This window comes from Ammospiza caudacuta, chromosome 1 (genome assembly GCF_027887145.1).
Source record: "Ammospiza caudacuta isolate bAmmCau1 chromosome 1, bAmmCau1.pri, whole genome shotgun sequence".
In the NCBI taxonomy this organism is placed as follows: Eukaryota; Metazoa; Chordata; class Aves; order Passeriformes; family Passerellidae; genus Ammospiza; species Ammospiza caudacuta.
Window position 1 is genome coordinate 131,884,761 of NC_080593.1, and position 23,849 is coordinate 131,908,609.

General features: G+C 39.8%; 1 protein-coding gene across 1 annotated transcript in view; it reads right to left on the reverse strand.

Moving 5' to 3' along the window:
• Positions 1-19,457, reverse strand: part of VPS13B (vacuolar protein sorting 13 homolog B) — a 429,435-nt gene extending 409,978 nt beyond the window's left edge. Inside the window, exons 1-3 of the mRNA XM_058820123.1 lie at positions 19,291-19,457; positions 18,429-18,606; positions 10,778-10,921 (exon numbers count right to left, since the gene is read on the reverse strand). Of these exons, the coding sequence (XP_058676106.1) occupies positions 10,778-10,921; positions 18,429-18,575 (291 nt within the window). The 5' untranslated portion in view covers positions 18,576-18,606; positions 19,291-19,457. The remainder of the gene's footprint in view (positions 1-10,777; positions 10,922-18,428; positions 18,607-19,290) is intronic.
• Positions 19,458-23,849: the final 4,392 nt, after the last annotated feature.

The window sequence follows — 23,849 nt, forward strand, 5'->3', positions numbered from 1 at the left end:
CAAACAACCCTTTCTACCTGGTGCACCACAGTGCATGAACAGTGAAAACATCCTGTGGCAACCTTATTTTCAAAGCAGCTAGTGTAGGTTTAAACCCTGAGCTAACAGCAGATGCAAATTCAGACTCATCAGTGATATGCCAGCTTCTGCTCTCCAAATGCTTGGTACACACCCAAGGGAAGTAAAGGGACTGTGGCAGGGAGCAGCAGATCTGCTGGCTGGCTAGCACAGACCAATTCAGTTAGCTTCCTGTCCAGGACTAGCCTGCAGTACAGTTCCTCAAATAGATGAACTCCTGTATCACCCTCCTCTCTGTCTCCATGGATAGTCTCCCAACCCATAAACTTACAAACAGAACACTTGTCATTATTTTGAAAATGGTAAGTGTTGGAATTTAGATTACTCACATATTTCAAAAATCATTATGTATTAACACACAAGCTTCTGGCAAGGTGATGTGCTATTTTCCCTGCTAATTTTGATGTGTCAATAAAAGCACGACATACAAAGCTGAAGAATTATCTTCAAGGGGGACCTGTATCAGGAATGAACATCCAGAAGACCTCAACAGCCAACAGCCCTGTCATCTTCTGGAGGTACCAAAAGGTGACAGTTTGACAAAGTCTTCTTGAGCACTCAAAGGAGATTTTAGAAAATTCCTGCACACAGACACACAAACACTCTTTGTACTCACACATAGCCCAGAGGCAATAAATACTTTAACACAGGTAAACTCACCTGAAAGATATAAGCATATGCAAATCACTAGCATTAGTTAAATTAGCTAGTGATATTAGTAGGTTTTTTTACCTACTAACCTGTTGACTATTTGGGGTTTTTTCCAGAAATATAGCATATTAAGCCACACTAAAAGCAATTCTATTGCATTCACATTCAAATCCACAACTCTGAGACCCACAATATATGCCATAGTTCTAAAATATAAGTTAAATTGGTCAATGCTGCATTAGCTCTAATATTTAAATTGTGCCATCCATTTCCCTGCTATAATGTTGCTTTCCTGTATATAATTCCTTCAATTCCCTAGCAGCACAGCCACTCCATCAAAAAATTACTGGATATTATCATAGCTGATACAGAACAAAACCATAATTTACATTTCAACAATGCACTTTCTAGCTGGTGCTTTGCCAGGAGTTCAACCTGACATTCAGCTTCCAAGTTCACTTTGCAGCCTAGAAAGCTCTCACGTATCACCTCCTCTCTCCACACAGCATATTCAGGTGATTTGCTGTATAAAAAACTGCAACATTCACACTCTTAACTTTCCAGAACACAGCTGTACTATGTAGTATAAAATAGTCTGGGGTCTGCAGCTTTCTAGTGATCACAGAACATGTGACAATGGTCTATTAAAGAACTCCAGAAAAAAAATAAAGATTTTGTTTGAGCGAAGCAAGTTAAATAAAAAGTTAAATGACTACCATTCCGCTGGCTTTGTGTGACAGTACCTGCCCACAAAGCAATCAGAAAATGGCTCCTGCCTGCTCTCACTGCCCTATAACTGGATTAACATGAAATTATACCCAATGCAAAACAGTTTACCTATGTACTGAGTGCAATCCATATTTCCTGTCCTCACTGTTCCTTCTTACCATCAAGCAATAATGAAATCAAGTCAGAAGGAAAGTCATCTTTAATAGGCATAAATACAAATGCACATACACATATATATACCCACACAAATGTATACCCCAGAAGGAGCTCCCACAGCAGTGCAGTACAACAGGAAAGTGGGGTTGCTGCTTCCTCACTTGTTAAGTAACATCACAATCCCCCAAGCAAAGGAATCTAGAACTACTAAGTAGAAAATAAGGAACTACAGCTTTAAACAAGTAAAAGGAGGAACATGGGCTTCCTCTGAGACACTCTTCTCCTCCACACAGGCAACACTGCTGAAACTGTCAGCATTTGAACTACTTCACAAGCAAAGTGGGAATTGTACAGATTTTAAGTGTGAGAAGGTGTAAGAGGCAGCCCACTGGAGTGAAATTGTATTGCAGGCCAGAAGTCATAGAGAGAAGAGCCTCAGAAACAAGATGCCTCATGCTGAGAAGAGATGCACCTGCTTTAGGTTAAATTCAATAATACTTATTTTTTTAACACAGGCATTTGGCAGGGGTTTATTAGTTTTCATGTGCACGAATAATGAGAAGCGTGCATATCTGGGGGTCAAACAGTTCTTGGCTTACATAATTTGATTTCCAATTTTTCTTTTTTTTTGTAATGGAGCATGACTTAGGAAGTTGCAAGTTGCAGTCAGATTCTAGAATTAATTTTATAGAATGCAGTGGAAGCAAAATTAAAAAAGGAGGGGGAGGGGAGACAGAGATAAATGGGTTTTCTGCTACTTGTGCCCTATTTGATAACAATATGTTCAACAATATACAAGTCTCCACAACTAAGACACGGGGAAATGCTTCAGTCAGAATACATTCCCAAGCACAGCTTGCACCTCCTATGCCAACAAATCTCTAAATCTAGTACACTCCAGTTCCAGGAAAAGCCTCATAGGCTGCTATCTAGCTCTTCTTTTCAGAAGCAGTAGCCCATGTGCAACAAGCTGGTAACACTTCAAATTTCAGCAAATGAAAATAAATATTTTCCATCACCAAAGACAGTGTTGAAAAAAAAAGTCTATAAATATTTTTTAATTTAAAACTAAATTTTGAGATTTTGAATTCTCACCATGCTATTTACCAAACAACTCAGTTTTGAAAATGAACCCATTCTACTGCTTCACTTTGTATGTTGAGTTGCCAGTGTTAAAATTGCCAAGTGCATCGACATAGCATTGCAATAGAGACAGCACGTCTTGGACATTCTCCAGTCCCAAAACACAACTCTTGGGAAAAAATACAGCACTAGCTATAGTTCAGAAAGATCAGTAGGTCAGCTGATAGTTACTCAATATATAATTTAGTGGAATGAGACTGATCAGACAAGCACACACAGACAACACGTGGACGAGTGAAGAGATACCAGAAAGAAGAGGAATCAACTTCTACAGCCAAGAATCAAAGCACAATTGTAGTTAAACTGGAATTCTAAGAAGGAGGAAGGAACCTAGCTAGGAAGTTGGTGCCCACAGTTTAAGTATTTAAAAAAACTCAACCACATTAAAGAACAGGCTAAGAAAAAAAAAAGGGGGGGAATTATAAAAAATAAAGCAGTGAGAATCACAGATTAATTTAAGAGTGTCTGCCCAAAAGAACAAGGCTTTTAAAAAGTACAAATTCAAAACATGTCACATAAAGCACTGATTTCTGTTGAAATACAAGATGATCCAAAAAACAGCAAGCCCCATATCAATATCTATTTTAGAACAAACCCATGCAATAATTGTGTTTTAGTTATCGGCTCAGAAAATATTTTCTTCAAAGCACAGGAGAAAATAATAGTGCATTGAACTACTAGGTCTAAAATAGTGACTGATTCAATAAATTCAGCCTGATGCAGGATTCCCAAAAAAATATACATACATGGAAAACTACTCCAACACATCTAAAATTAGGATTCCTTTTTCCCAAAACATGGCATCCTAAAAAGGCTCCACCAAAATAAGTGAGACATTTCTCAGCTATTCAGGTGTTCCAAGGCAAACAAGTAGAATTCTCCATGTAAGCGTGCTACCCTCACCTGATTAAACAATCTATTTAGAATTACCTGTGAATACATGAAAGCTTAAAGGATCACCAGCACTACCCCAAAAAAATCTACCCTTCCTGTCCTGGGGTGACTTCACATCCATCGAATTTCTTTAATCTCTTCTCACCTAACCCATCTGTCCATTTAGGAGCCTCAGCATCCCTTCACATATTACACCCATACCCATTATCCTTTACTCTTGCTACTTGAGAAGGACAGAATTCCAGCTGATGTTGCACATAAAACCAACAAACTTCAAAAGTCATGCTCCAAAAAAGCATCTTGTACTAAGCTAACAACATCATAAATCTGATACAAATTACTTAGCGCCTACTTTTCTACATATCCTTGGAACACTATAGCAAGTCAGACTGGACTCCAGAGGAGCTCTCTTGATAGCAGGACACGCAAGTTTCAATCTGGCTGCCTCAAACTTTATCAGCTGAAGGAGGAAAATTGAAGCTGCAGTCTCTGAAGCTTATAGAAAGGTCATAAATTGAGGTACAGCACCAGCACCACATAAGCATTTAAAAAAGACATCAGACCCCTAACCTGGGGCATTGATTTGGAAGTTACAAGAAAGTTCATATACACTGTGTATGAAGTACTGAGACATTAATGTATGTAATCCACATTTACATGTAAGTAAATATATTTCTGTCCTTCTTGAATTTAAAGGACAATTGAACTGGTTTTTTTGGAGGGCAATAAGTTGTTAAAAACCTGAAAAGTGTTATTTCCTTTTTGGCAAGGGTGTGTTTTCCTACACACAACTGACATCTTGAAAAGGCAAAGAGCCAGTCTAAGCCAATATACCCAAATAGTAATAAAAATCCCCAAACAATTATTAATTCTAAATACCTAAATTTTAGAAAAGTAAAAAGTGAACTTGGGATAGATGACAAGATGCCCAGTCCATATGCCTAAGACAAACCAACTGTATGAGTATACAAAATGATTGAAGCACTATGAATTAGAGCAAGGCAGCTAGGGAACCTGCAGCTTTATTTATTGTGAGGGCTGTCTTTCAATCATTTTTTGCAAACCAAAGAAAATCATCAGTTTAGAAAGAGATAGCTTAGGCAAGTTCATGAAGAACTGCAGCCCATGAGAAGGGCTCACACTGGAGAGGTTTGGGGAGAACTGTCCCTTGTGGGAGGGACCCCTCTCTGGGGGACGGGGAGAAGTCCTTGCACTAAGGAGCAAGTGGCAGCACTGTGACAAACTAACCACAACCCCATTCACTGCCCTGTGTGCCACTGGCAAGAGGAGGGAGAGGATCAGGAATAGAGTAAAGCCAGGGAGTGGCTTTACTCTAGCTCCAGATGGGAGTGATGGGGCAAGGTATTAAGGTTTACTTTTCATTATCTTATCCTGATATGATTGGTAAAACTGCTGCTACAGAACTGAAGGAAAACTATAACTACACACAGCTCCTGGCAGCTTCCTTAAGTTGTAACACCGATACCAACACAGGGCCATATCCTCACCTGGCTATCTCTTCACAACATACAAAGTGCACTCATCTGAATAAAAAAAGCTATTGAAGAACACTGATGTTATACGGTCTTAATACCTACTGACCAACCTGATTTTAGAATCATAGAACCATTTAGGTTGGAAAGGGTCTTTAAGATCAAAACTGTTAACTGTTTTGACAACATCAAAAGATTTTCTTGACAAGAACTGCATTTAAAATCAGAGCTCTTTGCAAGAATACATTCCCAACTATATTTACAATTGCTCTTTCTGTCCCTGGGGGTGTTCTCAGGAGTTAGGCACAGCACAGCTGTTGAAGATGTCATCCAGGGTTGCACAAGCCAGAAAGCAGAAGTGTTTGTAAGTCTTGTTCTTTGCCAGAAACATCTAAAAGCAAGACTAACACCAAAAAGCAAGGTTCATTCCCCCAGAGTAAGCAATAGGATTAGGTCAGAGATGCCACACTACCTTTGCCTGTAGGCAGCACACCAACACTGAAAGATGTCCTAGGAGCCAGGAATAAGCACAGAAGGAATCAAGCAGGATCTCTCATACCTTTCACAGTAATCAGTTTCAGACATCTGAAATCACCATTACTTAGCCCTGAAAAGGACTCAAACAGAAATATACTGGCAAATTCACATGAAAACTGTCCAGAATTAGGAACACAATAATAGGCATTCAGGTAAACAAGACAGGTATTCAGACTGAGGCAACACAAGGGCAGTGGCAGGACTCCTGCAGTTAAAGTATTAAGAAATACGCCTGCAGGAGTCTTTGAACAAATTCACAAAGGCAATTTTTTTCTTACATAAGCATAATTACTGCAATCTCAAGCATCAGATGCTTTGCTTTTACAGTCTATTAAAGTGGTTAGCAGGAACAAAAATAGGTAAATTACATGGTCACTCTTGCATACCCAGCTAGTACATGTGACTATCCAGCTTTAAGCAAAGCTGCTCATCTCCTCCTCAGCCTCTCATTTGAAATCACTGGAGAAAGACAACAAAGTGTCTGAACCAAATGCTGCAAAGCCTTTTTAGCACCTTTTTTAGCCTCCCTTTAGTACTTCCTCTATTCAAAGAGTAAGTTTTATTCCAAGACATTTGTGACATTCATCCCTTAAATGGATAATATCCTTGAAAGAAAACCTCCTACCTAAAACACTTTTGTTTACATATAGCAATTTATAGAAAACATAAGAACTCTTCAGACAGGAGCTCTTGACAGAAAATGCACAAAACCCAACAAAAGACTCTGCCAAACCTTCCTGAACCTTTGGAAAACACTAAATTACAGTCTGATTTGCACAAAGCAATTTGTTTTAATTCAAAATAATATGAAAATTTTTTCTTGTTATTCATATATACGCTAATTTGTATGCATGCACACAGAAACAAAATCCTCTTTTTCTGCTATTACTCTATGAAAACACAAATAAAAGCATCATGAACTAGCTGCTTAATTAGCATTTCATATTCATCATTAACTTGATATGATTCAACACTAGCTGATAACATAGTTTGCTTCCTATAGAGCAATTCTTGATATAATCTTCACCTTAAATCTTGCTAAAACTCAGTATCAGATTTACTGAACTAAATATACTACTATGAAAGGAAGCACCAAATTAAATTCATTTAAAAAATAAAGACCTTGAGCTTCCCCATGAGCAAATAAAAAGCATAAAGGTGAGCCACTAAAGACTTTTAGTTAAGTCTTCTTGACTTCAAGTCTGACCATATTTCTGCTGTCACACAACACCAGACTTGTAGACTCAATTGGAAAAGCACAGCACTGCTTGTCCATACAGCCACATTCAACCGAACTACTAGAACCCAGGTGAGAAAAAGCCACTAGAGCACTGCTTCAGATCTGGAGCAAGCTTTACCACCTAAGCAGACTTCATATAACTATGCCCTTATCAAACACAAGCCTTCTGTCTTTACCTTCAAAGCCTTTCATAATCTGTCAAGGCACCTTATCTCCCATCTCTTGGTCATTTCCCAGTCAAGACCAATTTCTGCTTCCAGCATTCTTTGGTGGCAGTCTTTACCAGCTGTCAGGTAAGAATGTGTCTGGTATTCTGACAGTCATGCTTGTGGGCTGTTCTCCACTGCCTCCACAAAGTTATCCTATTCCTTCACAACTTTCTTTGTAATGCCTCATGAAAGGAGCAGTGCTCACTTGTCTGTATGCTGATCCAAACTGCTTGGTTTCCCTGTGTGCCTCTAAGTGCTTCAACCTAACAGACTTCCCCAGTTCCATAATTAATTACCCTTGGAGTACAGGGAGCCTTCATACACATCAGCATATTTCTGGTGCACTGTGTTCTGCTTAAAGGCAAGTTCTCAAATGTGAAGCAGTAATACAAATAACACATTTCTCCTTGATCTCCTCACAGAATTCAAGGTGGAACATGAAGAATAATCTCGTGGTTAGTTATAATGGCAGGAAGGTGAAGAAAACAGACATGAGCTGACAGGCTTGTCCTTCCCAATTTGCACTACCTGAATTTAAAGCCTCTGGTTTGGGCATGGAGATATCTTAGCACTGAGAGGGGAAGAGAAAGGAGCAAAGAATTTCAATTATATTGGAAAAAAAAGAATATGTAGAAGAGAAAAAAGTTAAGAACAGACCAACAGGACAAAGGGAGAAAATTTCGCATAGGAAAACCAGCCATCAACACAGATTTTAAAATTGGTTTCAATTCTATATGAAGCCCAGACATTTAATATATAGAGATAGGTAATGAAAAGAACATAAAATACTGAAAGTTTAACCACTTTCTAAAACCAAATATAATACTCATGAAGAACAGAGTCAGGACGGTCAATTACTACAACTTAAATACAAGTCAAGCAAACTTCAGAATCACATTAAAGGGTTCAAAAACAGATTTAAAAATCATACCAACATATTTGAGAACATTATAAATGTTCATATTTAAAACTCAGTGCTGCAGAAGATTAGTTCAGGAGCAAAAAAAAAAAAAGCAGGCAAAATTGCATTAGGCTGACAGATGTCAAAAAGCAATGTGAAACACCTCACAGCCAAATTCTATTTCAAGTACTGACACTAACCAAAGTCATCACCAAAAGCTCACATACAAAGCATGTTCAATAGAACACCCCTTTACTCACTGTAAAGTTGATGCATTTCAGTTTATTTTTCTTGTAAAGTATCCACATTTAACACTTGGGTATTAGATGCAGAAAAGAAGAATAAGGAAACAAAGCACAGAAAAAGGGGGAAAGCAAAGACCTTCAAAATGTAAATACCCCTAATTCTACAGAATTCTGGATTTTGTACATCATTAAATGACCTTATCACTTACACAACAGTTCTGCTTAGAAAAACAATTTTTGCTTAAAACTAGAAGTTGAGCCATTACTGTCTAATCCAAACTTAGCTGAGGAGATGCTGCAATAAGCATGAACAACAAAAACACCTAACTAAACTAATACTGAAGCTGAACTAACAATGACACAGTATCACAGAGAAACAAATATATACAAAAGCACCCCAGGGAACTGATACTCTTCAAAGATATAAGCAAAACCCTTTCTTTTTACAAAATCTGTAGGGTCACTGGATAATAGCTTCAAACAATGCCACGTATTTTAGCCTTCATATATCTTCAACAGAAATATTATTTGAAATAGCACCTTTCCAAAGAAAACACATCTCACTCAGCTGAGGTCAAGAACTTTATTTTTTGCTCAGGTGAAATTATCCCTGTGCTCATTAGAGGTCTCACCTGAGGAAGGAAATACAGGGTCAAGCCAATCAATTTGAGAACTAAACTAAGCTTTCTTGCTAATTATGCTCTTCGCTGACATGAAGTTCCTGGCAGAACAGTTCCAACTGGAGCTAAACTCACTGAAAGTTCATTTTACTACCATTTTCCACAGAAATATTTAATTTCATTCATATTTTTATTCACTGATTACAAAAAAATGTATGACAATTGTTTTTAGCCAAGTACACTGTCATACTTTGAACACTTTCAAATAGTAATTCAAAAAATGAAATTCAACTTGTCAACCTTTTAAACCATATTCTCAGAAAACAGCATTAAAGTGTTTTCATCTACATTCTTGTTCATCAAAGATAATCCTTCTATGGCACAGACCCAAATTTTACCCTCCTGAGCATACATACCAATGAATAATTTGTTCAAATGTCAGTTGCAATTTTCAAAACTCTTTTCTTGCCTCTGAATGTTAAACATCTGTAACAAATACTTGTTTTGGGAGTGCTTTACATTCATGACACTTGACCTTTTGATGTATGCACTACAAAATTTAAGTTTCAAATACCATGCAAGCAGGAAATCTGATCATTTCAGCAGTAGCCATCTGCAAGGTCCAATATCAAATATTAGTTCTGGGTTGCACAAAGTCATGGGCTACAAGTCTTTTTCTGCAATTCATAATTAGTTGCAATTTGCTGCTCCCAAAACGACACTTCTCATGGAACATCTGGTCTCAAAAGCTTACCTTAACATTGGAAAAGTACTTAATATTTGGCTGGTGGTGTGCATATATGCACATCCACACATGCACACAGATTAAGTCTAACTACAGAATTCAGGCATGTCCTCTGTGGGTGGCCAGGACTAGAGATTTCTACTCCAGCAAAAATGCCTCTTAGTTCTGTAACTGTAAAAGGACATATCAAGAAATATCAAACAGCAGCAAAGTGTTTTCCAATGTTCTTGCTGCCTTGTACCTAGTTATTGACATTAAATGTTAACAGCTCATCATGCACCCTACCAAACACTTGAGTTTTTTTCACAAACTGAAATTTTCGTTTGCATGATCCTTAATATAAGTGAAGCACTGTTGAAATCAAAATGTGAACAAGGCTTTTAGAAAACTAACAAACCAAACAAACTTGTAAGCCTCTCTAGAATTAAAGTACCATGCTGATTAAAAAAAACCCACAAGTTCAACATTAACATAACCAAGTACTTTTGGTTAACTAAGTTAGACATATGACAAAAATTGAGGCACTGCATATTTCAGCCTAATTATGTCAGAAGGAAACCTTACCTGAGCCTGTAAAAACAGCCTAATGCACAAATTATTCTGAGCAACTAAAGAAAAAATCCCTGAAGACCCTTATATACAAGAAGTCTTCCAAATATACTCAAGCAAGTAGTATAATTTCTAAAGGTAAAAATTACTTAGACTCCAGGATCTTCAAAGCATTCCTTCAATAATAGCAACAGAACTTTTGAAAAATGCCCCATGCTGATTTGTGCCACATACAGCTGACTCAGGCAACCAGCACTGCTGCTTGGGTCTCAGAAGCTGGAAGAACACAGGATGCTATACTGCTCTTGAAATCCATTTCTTCTCTAGTCATAGGAAAAACCTGACAGAGCACTATTAACTTGCTTTCATATCTGCAAGAACACAGCTACAGCTAATAAAGAGTTAAAAACAAATATGAAGGAAGATATTAGCCATGACAAGAAGAAAAATATTAGCCTCTCAGAAAATAAAAGGGATCACAACTTCACATGCCAGATTCTGCAGAAGAGTTTCAAGAAAGTGGCCTACAGAAACTCTTATTCTCATGAACCACACAATATTGGAAAAGCATTCATGATATTTCTTACCTGAGCCCCATCCTTTAACTTCAAGATGCATTCCATTGTGTTGATAGTGATGACAACTGGTTCTGATCCCAGTTTCGTCCATGGCACGTGAATCCGAAGCTCATGAATATGCCCACTTAAAAAAGTAAATGGCAGTTTCAGCTCCTAACAACAACAAAGAATGTAGAATTAACCACTGAAACATATCAAAATTCCAGACACATCTGTAACTCAAAATAGTAACGTTCCATCACAAGTCAAGTCTCCCTCCCCTAATCAGCAGTGTGCCACAGGACTTGGCATTTGCCTTTATAATCACTCACAGGATTATGTCACAATTAGTCTGTTCAAAGGAGACATTTGGGTCACCATGTCCTTGATAATAAAAGATAGCTTAAAACCACCTCTCCCTCACATGAAGCTACTGCAAACTGCTTCACTATTCAAGGTACAAGTAGAAACAGAGTTAAGGTAAATGTTTAAATTGATATGCAACCAGTATTACTGTGAAGAATACAAACTTGGAATTAAATATTGACAATGCCACAGTAAGGCAATTTCTTCTGAAATATTTTAAGAGTTTTAAGAGCTCAGTTCTCATAAGACTGGCCCACTGTTGCCCCTTTCACATCAAACTACTTTGTATTTACTAAGTTATTAAACTTTTCATTGGCAAAACCAGCCTCCTACACAGCAAGGTCTAATGCAGATGGTTTAAAAACTTGTGCAAGTCAGTCCAGAGCTTCTAACAAATGCCTGGGCACTCCACCTAACACAAATCACAAGTCTGCAGGACAGCCTCAGGGAACCAGCTGCTGCTTGCAGCAATTCAGCAGGAAAGAAGGTGCCAAAGTTTAGATTAAAGGTTCTCAACTGAGTAAATTGGTGTACATTCAATACAAAGCTAACAAAGTGTTGCAATTTCCCAGTAGCTTCAGGTGTTCTGCAAAAAATTAGTTCAACACAACCAACAGAAGGGTCAGGCTAGAGGGCTGGTGCCAGGACTAGCAATCAAGATTAGAATAAAGAAAACAATTGTTTACTGTAAAGTAAAGAAGCAATATTTGATATGTTAGAATTTTAAGTCAGCATACTCAACACTAAGTATTCTAATACTCAGGTTTCGGGGATGCTTCATCTTTTCACTTTTCTAAAATCTCATATTCTGATATTTTTTTACTATCAAGTTTTAATGAAGAAAAAACAACACATCTTCACTTCAAGTTGCTTATAGCCTGGTATTTTCATCATCATCTTAGATGTTGCGAACTGCAAGTGCAGTGTATTCTCAGGAGAGACATAAGTGAATCTAAGTCTGCTAGAGACAGGCAAGCACTTCTGGGCTACATTACAATGACCATATAGTCCAACTGCCTGACCAATTCAGGGCTGACTAGAAGTCAACATATTTTATTAATGCCTCTTACACACTGACAGGCTTGGGGCATCAACCTCCTGCAGGAAGCCTGTTCCAGTGTTTGACCACCCTCCCAGTAAGGAAATGCATCCTGATGTCCAGTCCAAGCCTCCCGTGGTACAGCTCTGAACCATTCCCACATGTCCCATCCCCAAATGCCAGGGGGAAGAGCTCAGCATCTCCCTCTCCATGCCCCCTCCTCAGGAAGCTGTAGAGAGCTGTGAGGTCACCCCTCAGCCTCCTTTTCTCCAAATGAAACCAGCCCAAAGTCCTCAGTCCCTTCAAACAGGACATTGCCTGCAGCCCTTTCACCACCTTTGTTGCCCGCCCTCTGGACACATTCTCATCCTTCACCCTCATTCTTCAGCTGTGGGCCCCAGAGCAGCACACAGAGCTCAAGGAGAGGCTGCACCAAGGCTTCCAGCAGGGCAGTCACCTCTGTCACCAGCTGGGGATGCTGAGTTTGATGCACCCCAGGGAGGGGTTTGTCCTCTGGGCTGCCAGGGTGCATTGCTGACTCCTGCTGAGCCTGCTGCTGACCAGCACACACAGGTTCTTATCTGTATTCTGGTAGATTCATGAACACAAACCCTTCAGGAGTCCAGAATTACCCTGGCAAGTCAGGGCTTAAGCCCCTTTGCCCCTTGCTCAGGTTAGGTACATGCCTCTCATTCAACACAGAATTCCTATGAATGAACAGATGTTACTCAGAGAAGGTCCATGAAACTCAGAAATCAATCAGGTAAGTTGTTAGGCAATGTCAAACACATATCTACCAGTGGATGCAGAAAGCCTCTTTTCCTGCACTGCCTGACCCTAGAGCAATCCTTGCTGTACAGAACTTCTATATGAATAAAATTTGGGGACAGGGGCATTTTGCATTTACTATTTGACATGTCCTATAGAGCCTTAAAGTATACCTATACAATATTTCCATGAAGATAGCTAATGTAATTTTTTGCCTAAATATATTGCAATATATATGTTTATCAGTGATAAATTTATGAATAATTAATATATAATAAAATATTAGTTTTATGTTTTGAAAGCCCCCTAAAAAGTTTTATTTTCTTAAGCAGTTAACATCTCCAAATTTCAGAGTTGAAATCATCACCATTTACACTTGTAACAGGTTTACATGTTGAGAGTCCTCAGTATGAGTAGAAGCAAGTCAACTATTTTTACCAATACCTACACCATCAGAGCAATAACAGCTGCTAAGAGAAGTAATTTTAGGGAACACTCTTCCCCATTCTGCAGCTGACACCTCCTAACCTTTCTCCTGGTACAATCAAAAAGTTTATCCTGTATCCAGGAGCTAAGGGTATTGTGTATTCACTGCTGACAGAATCTTCTGAGGAGGAAACTACACAAAATTATAGCTCTATTTTTCTGCCAAGTACGGCTTTCAGTCTGTAAATTAGTTTTTGGGCCTTAATGAGTACTGATTAATGAAGTATTAAAAACCACACCCATCTCATACTACAAATACTCAACTCCTTCTTCAGCCATGCTTACACAAAGTCACAACTAATTTCAAGTCCCCCTTCTAAGAGATGACAGTTTCAGACTTTCTCATTAAAAGTTCAAAGAAAATTATTTATTTGTTTTTAGAAAATGTTTTTTCTTCATCTTGTTCACTACTATACTTCGGGATTTTAGCCAAAAGCCTCTCTTAAAAATTCAGCCCTAGGCTCACAAGCAACACAAATAAAATTGTCATCCAGACAGTTTTAGTTTAGTTAAGACACTGAAAAGCAAATATTGGGCTGTTTAGCTACAGATCTTGCTATATGATTAATCATACAACAACTTAAGTAGTATCTTTTGTCCCAGAGCTTTTTTTGGGGGCAGAGGGGAATTGGGGAAACACATGAAGTGTGGCACAGAAATAAATTATAAAAAACATGCAATCTAAAAATACATCACAACATAAGAGACAGTGCCTTCAGAGATCAAGGCAGCAAACTACCACTGTTAACAGTAATAGAAATAAAGTCCCATTCTGGACCTGTCAATGTGTAAGTTTTTGTCATTCATCAATACCACAATGTCTGTTTAGATCCTGGCTTGTCTTTACTTCAGAAGGCATTCTAGAATAGCTGCTTTTCCACTATTTGCTGGATGGATTTAATACATTCTCCCTTTTGGCTAGTTAACCACAAGATATTGAAAGAAACAGAAGTAGGAATTATTTCAAAATAAAGGTGGTAAAAGAAAACGCACAACATATTTAGAAGGTAGTTCTCTTTCAAAGGAAATTTAGATACAAATGTTATCTGTCAGTAAGGAAACCCATTGTCCTGGTTACAGCCAGGGCAACTAGAATAAAGCAATGTAGAGAACTCTTTGTTGTACTATTCAGTAGACAATACAAATATGTGCCAAATTAAGCAACTTGTTCATAACACAACACAGAACATTTTTATTCCTCCCTGTTTCCTATGCCATCTTTCTCCTTTCATTAAGTACTGCTCGAAATTCTTAATATTTCTTCTAGATCCACAACTGATAAAACATCGCATTTTAGATTTTCCATTTAATCATATAAATCCTTCACAAAAATGTATATATCACTAAAACCAAACTTCTGGGCTTGACCCATAAATAACTGACTAACATGTAAGACTGCAGACTAGATGATCATAATTCCCCTTTGCCTAAACTCTCCCCTTGCTCTAAAACACAAGCCTGTTCTAAAAGTTGGGATGATAGGCAAGTACTCGTTCTCCACATCAGTGTTAACTCAAATACTTTTTCTTCACAGTCAAGGCTGTATTTCACAAGTAACCAGTGGCATATAAAAGATACTTAAAATAAGGATATTTCAATGTTCCCATTGACTATTCCTAAAAACTATTTTAAGTACATTAGAATTTTTCATGTTTCTTTCTATACAAATTCTTTTTAGATCAAGGTATCCTTTGTCTTCCAAAGACTACTTAATCCTTCCCTTCCACATTTGCAAAACAGCTAAAAACTAATTATGGGAATATACACAAGCAGCAAGAAGCGATCACAATGTATGCCATCTTTTTGGCACCACTGTGTCAACAGCTACACTACACACAACCTACTTCCCAAGTTCAGAGGGAGTTCTGTTACCTCTGGTACTAACAGGGACTTCACACAAAACTTGACAAAAATGCTTAAAACACTTTTCCAAAAAATTATATTTAAAGTATTTGTTTCAAAATTTTATTACATATTACTTTCTTGAAGTATTTTTGTACAGTATGCATATTATGTACAGATGGAAAATTTCTTGGAATGTTTAGTCTTCTAGTAATTGAACTATTCAGGATAAGAAAAAAAATCAAAATTTTATTAGATTTAATCTTCAACTAAAGACAATTATTATAAAATCAACTGGCTATTCAGAGAGTGACACAATTATATACAAAAGCTACACTGTACCCAGAAGATTCAAGCTGAGTACAAACTAGCACTTGACTTCCACTACTGAATTGGTTTGTACAAAAAAAGGGGGACAGAGAGAAGGACAGACCCTAAGAGTTATTACAGTGACATTCAGCTTAGTTTAATGAAAGCATAAAGCTTACATAAACACATGTAAAAGACAGGTAAAGTATTTAAGTATTTTCAGATACTGGAGTATTCTCTCCACATTTGGTAAATTTTCTGTCAACGACTGTAATTCATCTGATCTCAAGAGGTTGGCTCCAACTTGGTCACAAAAAGAAATTTAAATATTCTAAAATATTCTATAAGACGAAGAGCAGTTTATGCTTTGTTCTTATCTGTCCTTTGGGATTCTGTTGGGTGGCTCAGAATAGCACAACATGACACAGGAACACTAACATCAGCTGAAGCACACACTTGTTACCAAATCTGTTACAAAGTGCTCTGTCCAGGTAGTTTGGCACCAATGCTAACACTCCAAAAAAACCATGTATAACTCCACAGAAGACTGAATTCTCTGAAAATGATTAAGGCTCTAGACAAATACATCCAGGATAGATGGATTTGTATCCAAGAACCTGAAGTGTGAAATTAAAGCTGTGCTCATGTCAGATAAAGAGCAGGGAACCAGGCTGGGCATCACAACCCAGGACAGAAGAGTGTTACAAGAGCAGAGCAGTTAAGGGAACTACCTCTGGGTATCATGAATCCATCCAGGGAGAGAAGCCAACTAAAATTATATAAACTGGTCATTTTTAGAGACCAGCTTTTCAAGGGAGCTCCTGACAGCTGCAATGGCTTGGATACTTTGCATTACCATATAGGGCTTACTTGAAGAGCTTTGCTGAGCAGAAATAAACAGCATAATAAACAGCATCCCCTCCACAAAAAAAAAAAAAAAAAAAAAAAAAAAAAAAAAAAAAAAAAAAAAAGAAAAAAAAGAGGAAGACACTGTAAATACCCACTGGACCCACTCTCATCTATGGGTCCAGACAAGTTCTAAAGAATAATAAGAGGCAAATGAAGACAGACACATTTTACAAGCACCCAGGCAAATAACAAAAACAATGAATCTGAGCTAAATGTTGCATCCATCACATAGTCACATTCCCATGACCATACCCAAATGCCCATGGGTACATATGGCAGTACTTGCCACAAGAGCCATAACATTATCAGGCTGAGCTGGATATTTAGGAAGCCAGTTCACAGGCAGACAAAGATGAAGCAAGGGATCACCTACCAGCAAACTGCAACTACTGGAAAGGGAACACCACCAATGACAGCAGGAAAATTCTTATAGTGACAGGTAATAAGTTTGATAGCAAGTTTGATATATCCATCCCAAGTCATCATTTGTTATTAGGACAAACTTTCTCTCCATACAGCAGAGCACTCAAACAGTTTACCCAAAGAGGAGCTTCTCACAAGGCAGAGTTCAAGACTCAGTTGAAGAAAAACACATCATGTCTGACATAATGCTGGCAACAGCCCTGCTCAAAACAGGTTGGACTAGATGACCTCCAGAAATCCTTTCTGATCTATCCTTCTTTGTACATAAACATTTAAAAAGGCTCACAGGGGAGCACAGAGAAAATCAGCTCTGTGGACGAGTAATAGACTTGTATTTTACTTGTACATACACAGCAATAGACTGGAGAGAAAATACAGAGGCTATGAAACACTTGAAGGAAGACAAGTAAGGTTCTTTAAAAAGCACAGAAAACAAGAGCAAGATCTCTTGTGAGATTGTCTCTCCTTCCAAACAGGTTCAGAGATTCTTAATTAACCACATGTATATTTTTCACATTTTAAAAGGTGTTCCCTTTTTTAACAGTGACACACAGTCACCCCAGCCTATTTCAATGCCTCATCATCAGACACATAAATGAGATTTTCATTTATGTCTAACCTAAGTCTCCCAACATGCAATTTATTCAATTGCTTCTTGTCAGATCCAAATAATTCTTGCCCTATCTTGTCTCACCTTATTTTAGTCAACATTAAAAACACATTCCCTGTATATTTTATTCTTCTTTCAAGGGATGTATTTACTAAATTTCCCATTCTTTGCTGCATTTCTCTCAGCACCTTCACTTGCTTGGACTACATCTGGCCACAGAACCCCAGCTGAGCCCTGCTACTCCATGCACAACAGAAAGAAGCTTTATCAGTCTCACACACTCGAGGTGTCAACCCAGATAAGCATGAAAGGAAACCATCCCTATGCTAAGGCTTTACCTGCATACTGACAGCAGGCTCCAAATTCTGTATCTAGTGTTTTACTTGGTCAAGCTTGTTTTTCTAAGGCTAAGTTTTACTGTGTCTTTGATTTAATCCAAAGAAACCAGATGATCAAATATCTTCCTCAATTACTCAAGTTTAGATACAACGGGAACAATAAAATCTGAAGTTGGAAAACAATACAAGGCACAAATGAGTTTAATATGCATAATTAAAAAGAGACCCCACTTTACTTGGTGACCTCTCAACTTAGTTACTAACAGTAATTTGTAAATATGACTGGAAAAGCAATTCAATTAATGCTCCTACTGTAAAACAATAATTACTGAAAGAAGAAACATGTCCACAAAAAAGCCTCTCTTCACACTCCATAACTTAGAGAATGTGCAAGGAATTACCAGTCACTGCTAAACAAATGGCATGAAATTAAAGCAAGAATAACTAAGTGCAGGGGGGAAAAATACTTGCATAAGAAGAAAACCAGCAAGCACTAAGTTACTACTTAGCTGTGCAGACCAATCTAAAATAATTCAGACAACTTATTTTAAATCAAAGACATGGACTGTAACTGCTATAAGCATAAGGTACCTGTTCAAGTACATCCAACTTTAATTCAAGTTTACTGAGCACAACATCTCCTCCCCAGAGGGACAGCTGCAGATCTGAAGGCTTCAAGTTCTTTATGTAGCGATTCACATAACTCATCAAAATAGGAGTTACATAGGACTCCAGCATTCTGGAAGATCTCTGTTTTACAGGTCAAGCACTAGGAAAAGGACAAGAAATTGAGATGTCAGTTACATAGCTCCAGTCTAATTTGCAATAATGCAACACTCCCATTGTTTGAAAGTATGAAAATAATTCTAAACATCATTTATAGACAGAGGTTCATACAGTTACATACAAAGATAAAATGTATAGAAAGATGCAAGCACATCTATTTATATTTTCTGAATTTTCAGGTTACATATATGTATATTGACACACACATATCTGTGTGTGTGTATGTATATTTATACACGCATATATATATCAGAACTATTAACTAGCTTGTCCAAAAGAAAAGTCAAACAAACAAACGAAGAAACAGAAAAGGTTATCGACCATCCCACCATGCTTTCACACAGCATTTAAGTGACAGGAAAACTCCTTATTGGAGTCATTAAAAGGATACATTTGGATAACATCCAAAAAGGGTAACTCCTAACAGATAAGAGTCCACCCTAAAATATCGCCTTAGATGCACCTCACCGGTCCCAGCACCGTGTACAAGGCAACCCTGCCAGTTTCGTGCCAGCCTGAACTCCAAGAACCCAACATCTGCCATCACTCCCATCCCTCCCCACATCCTTTCCCAAACCCCGCCGTCCTGAGGAGACCCTTCCCCGTCCCGTCACCGCCGCGCCTTCACCCGGATACCTTCCCAAAGCCGGGAACCCCGCGCCCGTACCTTCGGGACACATCCTCGCACGTCCCTCCCGCGGGCCCACGCCCCCTCAGGGCCCCTTTACCTGGCCCCGCTCAGCGCCCCGAGGCTCCGCGCCCACCGCGGGCCGGCCGGGCCGCGGGAGCGCCGCGCACGCAGCGCCTCCGGCAGCGCCTCCCGCCCCGGCTCCGCCGCTCGGGCGCTTCCGGGTTCCCCGGCGCATGCGCGCTGCTCCGCCCGCCCTCGGCCGGAAGCGTTTGGCGCGAGCGCGGGGCGGGGCCAGGCGGTGGCTCTGAGGGCGGCGGTGGTCACGTGACCCGAGGGACAGGGCGGGGCTTCCCCGGCGTCCCCGGGAGGCGGCGGGAGCGCGCGGGCCGTGTGACAGGGACGGGGACGCGGAGCGAGCGAGGCTGGGAAGGCCTCGAGGTCATCGAGTCCAGCCTGTGGCCCAACAGCACCATACACGCCATGTCAACCATACCATGGCACTGAGTTTCGCGTGCAGTCTTTCCTAAACACCCCCAGGGACGATGACTCCACCACCTCCCTGGGAAGTCCGTTCCGGTGTCTAATCACCCACTCTTCTCGTGAATAAATTCCTCCTAACGTCCAACCTGAACATCCTCTGACACAGCTTGAGTTTGTATCCTCATGTTTTCTCCATTTTTTTCTGAGAGGAGGCGCCCATTCCCATGTGGCTGCAGCCTCCTTTCTGGCAGTGGCAGAGAGCGGTAAGGTCATCCCTGAGCCTCCTTTGCTCCAGGCCAGACACCCCCAGCTCCTCCAGCTGCCCCTCATAGGACTTGTCCTCCAGACCCTTCACCACCTCCGTTGCCTTTCTCTGGAGTCTCTCCAGCACCTCAATGTCCTTCCAGAACTGAGGGGCCCAGAACAGCACACAGCCCTGGACACAGTCTCCTCCCAGGGCCGAGTGGCCCGGCCGCCCCTCAGCTGTGTGAGCCCCCACCGAGGGGAGCTTGGGCATGGCAGGCTCTGCCCGGAGCTCTGTGAGCCCCTGAGATGTGCCCCTGCCTCAACCAGCCCCAGCTCGACCGTTTGGTTCATGTTGTTATAATTGACAAAAGGCCGTGTGGGGCAAACCCCAGTGGTGGCAAACGCTTGCTCCCACTCTGCTTAATAAAGGTGTGCATTTTCTGGCTTGGTTTAGAATGAGCTTCTGCTTAGGTTCTCAATTTCACCATTTCAGATGTGAGAGGTGTTCCTGACACCCAGGAATGCCCTTGATGTTCTGCATGCTCAAAGTGCTTCTTCCTTCTCTAGATCATAGAGAAGAGCCATCTTTAGCAGGATCGAGTCCCTTTGGGGCTGCTTGTGGCACCCAGAAAAAGCTCTGGAAAGGTGAGTTAATAGAATGCAGGCTGACGTGTTGGCATATGGGTGATTTGGAAATGAGCTGAGCTCATTGTTGTCAGGGAAGAGTGCAGTAAGCAGTGCCTGTGGGCATGGCTTTGATGTAGATAATTAATAACCTTTTACAAAGGCTTGTGATTTGAGTTTTGAAGGAAAGCCTGGGATGTGCCTCTTGAGTTACATATTCCTCCTGGAAAATTGAAATCCCATGAATTTGATCTGCAGTGTAGTTACATGGCTGAAAAGACAACACTACAGTATCTGAGGGAGTATATGTGAAGATCACACAGCAAATGCTCGGGCAGGAGCCTACCCCCATAGCAGTGCATATATTGAAATTTGGCTGAGCTAATCAAGGTCTGGAGGCTCCAAATCCTGCTGGATTACCTGTCTGTTCTGCCTCCGGAATACATGAATCCTGAGCTAACCATGAATCAAACCTCATTTTGCATACACCGTTGCCTCACTTGCTTTGCCCTCTTCACTCATGAATCACAGCTTGTAAGTCAGTATTTCACCTCATGAAAAGTCAAAGCAGCTTGGACTGTTTTTCTTCTTACAATGGTCACCACTCCCACAGCTCATACTTAAATGTATGTTCAATCATTCTTCAGTACCTGTGGCATGTTAACCCATGGCTAAGAGGTGGTAGCAGGCAGATGAGGGACAGGAAAATTTTAACAGTGTCAGTGGTCTTTAATTAATGTTGTGCTTCTGACTAAACAATTTCTATAGGACTAATGTTCTTGAAGAATTCCTTTGCAGAACTGCTATACCTTTCTGTCCCCTCTGCTAGAGGGGTAGGAGTTGTGAATTTTACTGGCAACACTTTTCAGGAGTATGCACTGCAAGCCAGCTCAGAGATATAATCAGTGCTAATGTAAACAATCTCATTTATAGCATAGCCCCCAACAGAGTTGCATTGACACAACAGAAGGATGTGGCAACTGATAAGTGTAATGTTGAAGCACAGCCTAAAGCCTGCATCAAAAGCCATTATTTGAACAGAAAAACATTCTTCTATTTCTTTGTCCATTATGTTATTACCTTTGAATGACATATCCAATCAGTGCTGGAATGTTTTCTGAAAGTTCAGAATTGAAGAACAATGCCCTATTTTGGTGAAAAATCAGTAAACAAGAAGAGTAAGGGAAAAACATAGTGCTCCTGGCAGCTGCCTGGCAGACCTAGCAGCTGAGAACAACTCTGTAATTTTCCTGGCAGTTATTAGCATTTCATTATCCATCTCAGTTCTTGTTCAAGTATGTTGACACCCTGAATAATTTATTTCCTATAGTAGGAAAAAAATTAGTGAAAAAATGGAAGGAATCATAAAGGAATAAATCTTTGAAGGAAAGGAGATAAATGGTGGCATAAAACAAGAATAGCTGGAGAGGGCTATAAAGGTCCCTGATGTACAGAGGATGTGAGCTGAGTACATGGGGAATTTGCAGGTAGTAGGCAGGTGACATGGAGTAATGAACTTGGGCATACTACAGCAACAAGGGCATGTCTGCTAGAAATGTCAGCTCCTTGAGCTAGTCCAATTTATTCAGTATTTCAACACTTCAATGAAACATGCAGGATAGGTAAAATTAAAATTGCAAATCTAGTGGCATGGGAATCTTGTTCAATCATATAACTTAAGCAATTGTGAGTCCCTGAGAAGCTAACAAAAGTAACTACAGTTTACCTGGAGAATGAAAAGGTGCACATGAAACAGTGTCACTTTTGGCTGGACATGAAAAAAACAGCACTTCAAGGAGGTCCTCAGGAAACATATCTACCTGCAGAGTACATTTTTTCTTTACAAAAGATTCTATCAATGTGTTTCTGGCTTCAGTGTTATTCCTATAGGCTATTTCCTGGTTTTTGCAACAGAAGTGGGATCAATGAAATACAAAAGGGAGGGGGAAAATAGAGCTCATTAAAAATGAAGAAAATCTAGAAAAGGTAGAGGATGATTAAGTGGCTGTTACAGAATTACTTGATCACAGAATGATTGGGGTTGGAATGCACCTCTGGAGATCACCAGTCCAACCCTCCTGCTAAGGTTCACCTAGAGCAGACTGCACAGGATTGCATCAAGGACAGTTTGTATCTCCAGAGAAAGAAATTTTCTATCTCCACAACCTCTCCTGTGCAGTGTGTTCCCTGGATTCTCTGTCAACCTCAAAATGAAGTTCTTCCTCATGTTTTGTTGGAACTTCCCATGCATCATTTTTCTGCCTGTCGCCCTCATCCTACTGCTTGGCACCACTGGGAAGTGCCTGGCTCCATCCTCTTGACTGGCTTCCTTCAGGTACTGATAGGCATTGATAAGATCCCTTCTCAGTCTTTCCTTCTCCAGCCTAAACAGCCCCAGCTCTCTCAGCCTTTCCTCATCAGTGAGTTGCTCCAGACCCCTTATTAAATTCATAGCACTCAACTGGGCACTCTCTAGTAGTTCCTTGTCTTCCTTCAACTGGAGACCTCAGAACTGAACACAGCACTCCAGGCATGGCATCAACCAGGGTAAACTACCTGAGGCTGCAGTTAAAGGGAAAAGCAAGGAAAATAGACATCTAAATAGATTTTTAAATGTTGGGCCTGGGCAATTTACAGTACAGAAGACAATCTGAGGTTATTGACGAAGGGCTGAGAGACAACCTGTGTGGATCTTCTTTCTTACCTGGAAAAAGGGTTTTAGTCCCCCAGCCTCCCTCTCTATGTCCCTCAGCTAACACTGGACACTTTAACCAGGCTACTGAGCAATCTGCTGTCAACATCTCTGCTGCTCCAGTGCCTCCAAGTAAGCAGCATGGATATGGGCAACTGGTCCCAGAAGCTTTCAGTCCATTCATGTGGCAGAAAACTGCTGGCTTATGATTCTTTAGAGCCTACTGAGGTGTTCTATCCAGACTGCATGAAACAGAGTGTGAAGGAGTTTGTAATCATAAATTATCAGTACTAATAGAGATATTTCAGAAACACCTGTGAGGAAAATAAAAATTACTTATTTTCTAGGTGCTAAAACATGGACTAGTTGATTTGTAACATTTCTTGTTGGTTCTTTTTCTGTTTTTACTACAAATAATTCTTGTAGTAAATGATGTAGTATATTATAGATAGATGTAAAATATGTGTATAAATGCATTTATATTGTAATATATAAGAATAATGTATTATAAATGTTTGCCCTCTCTTTGAAGGAAAGAAGATAAATGGGTGGC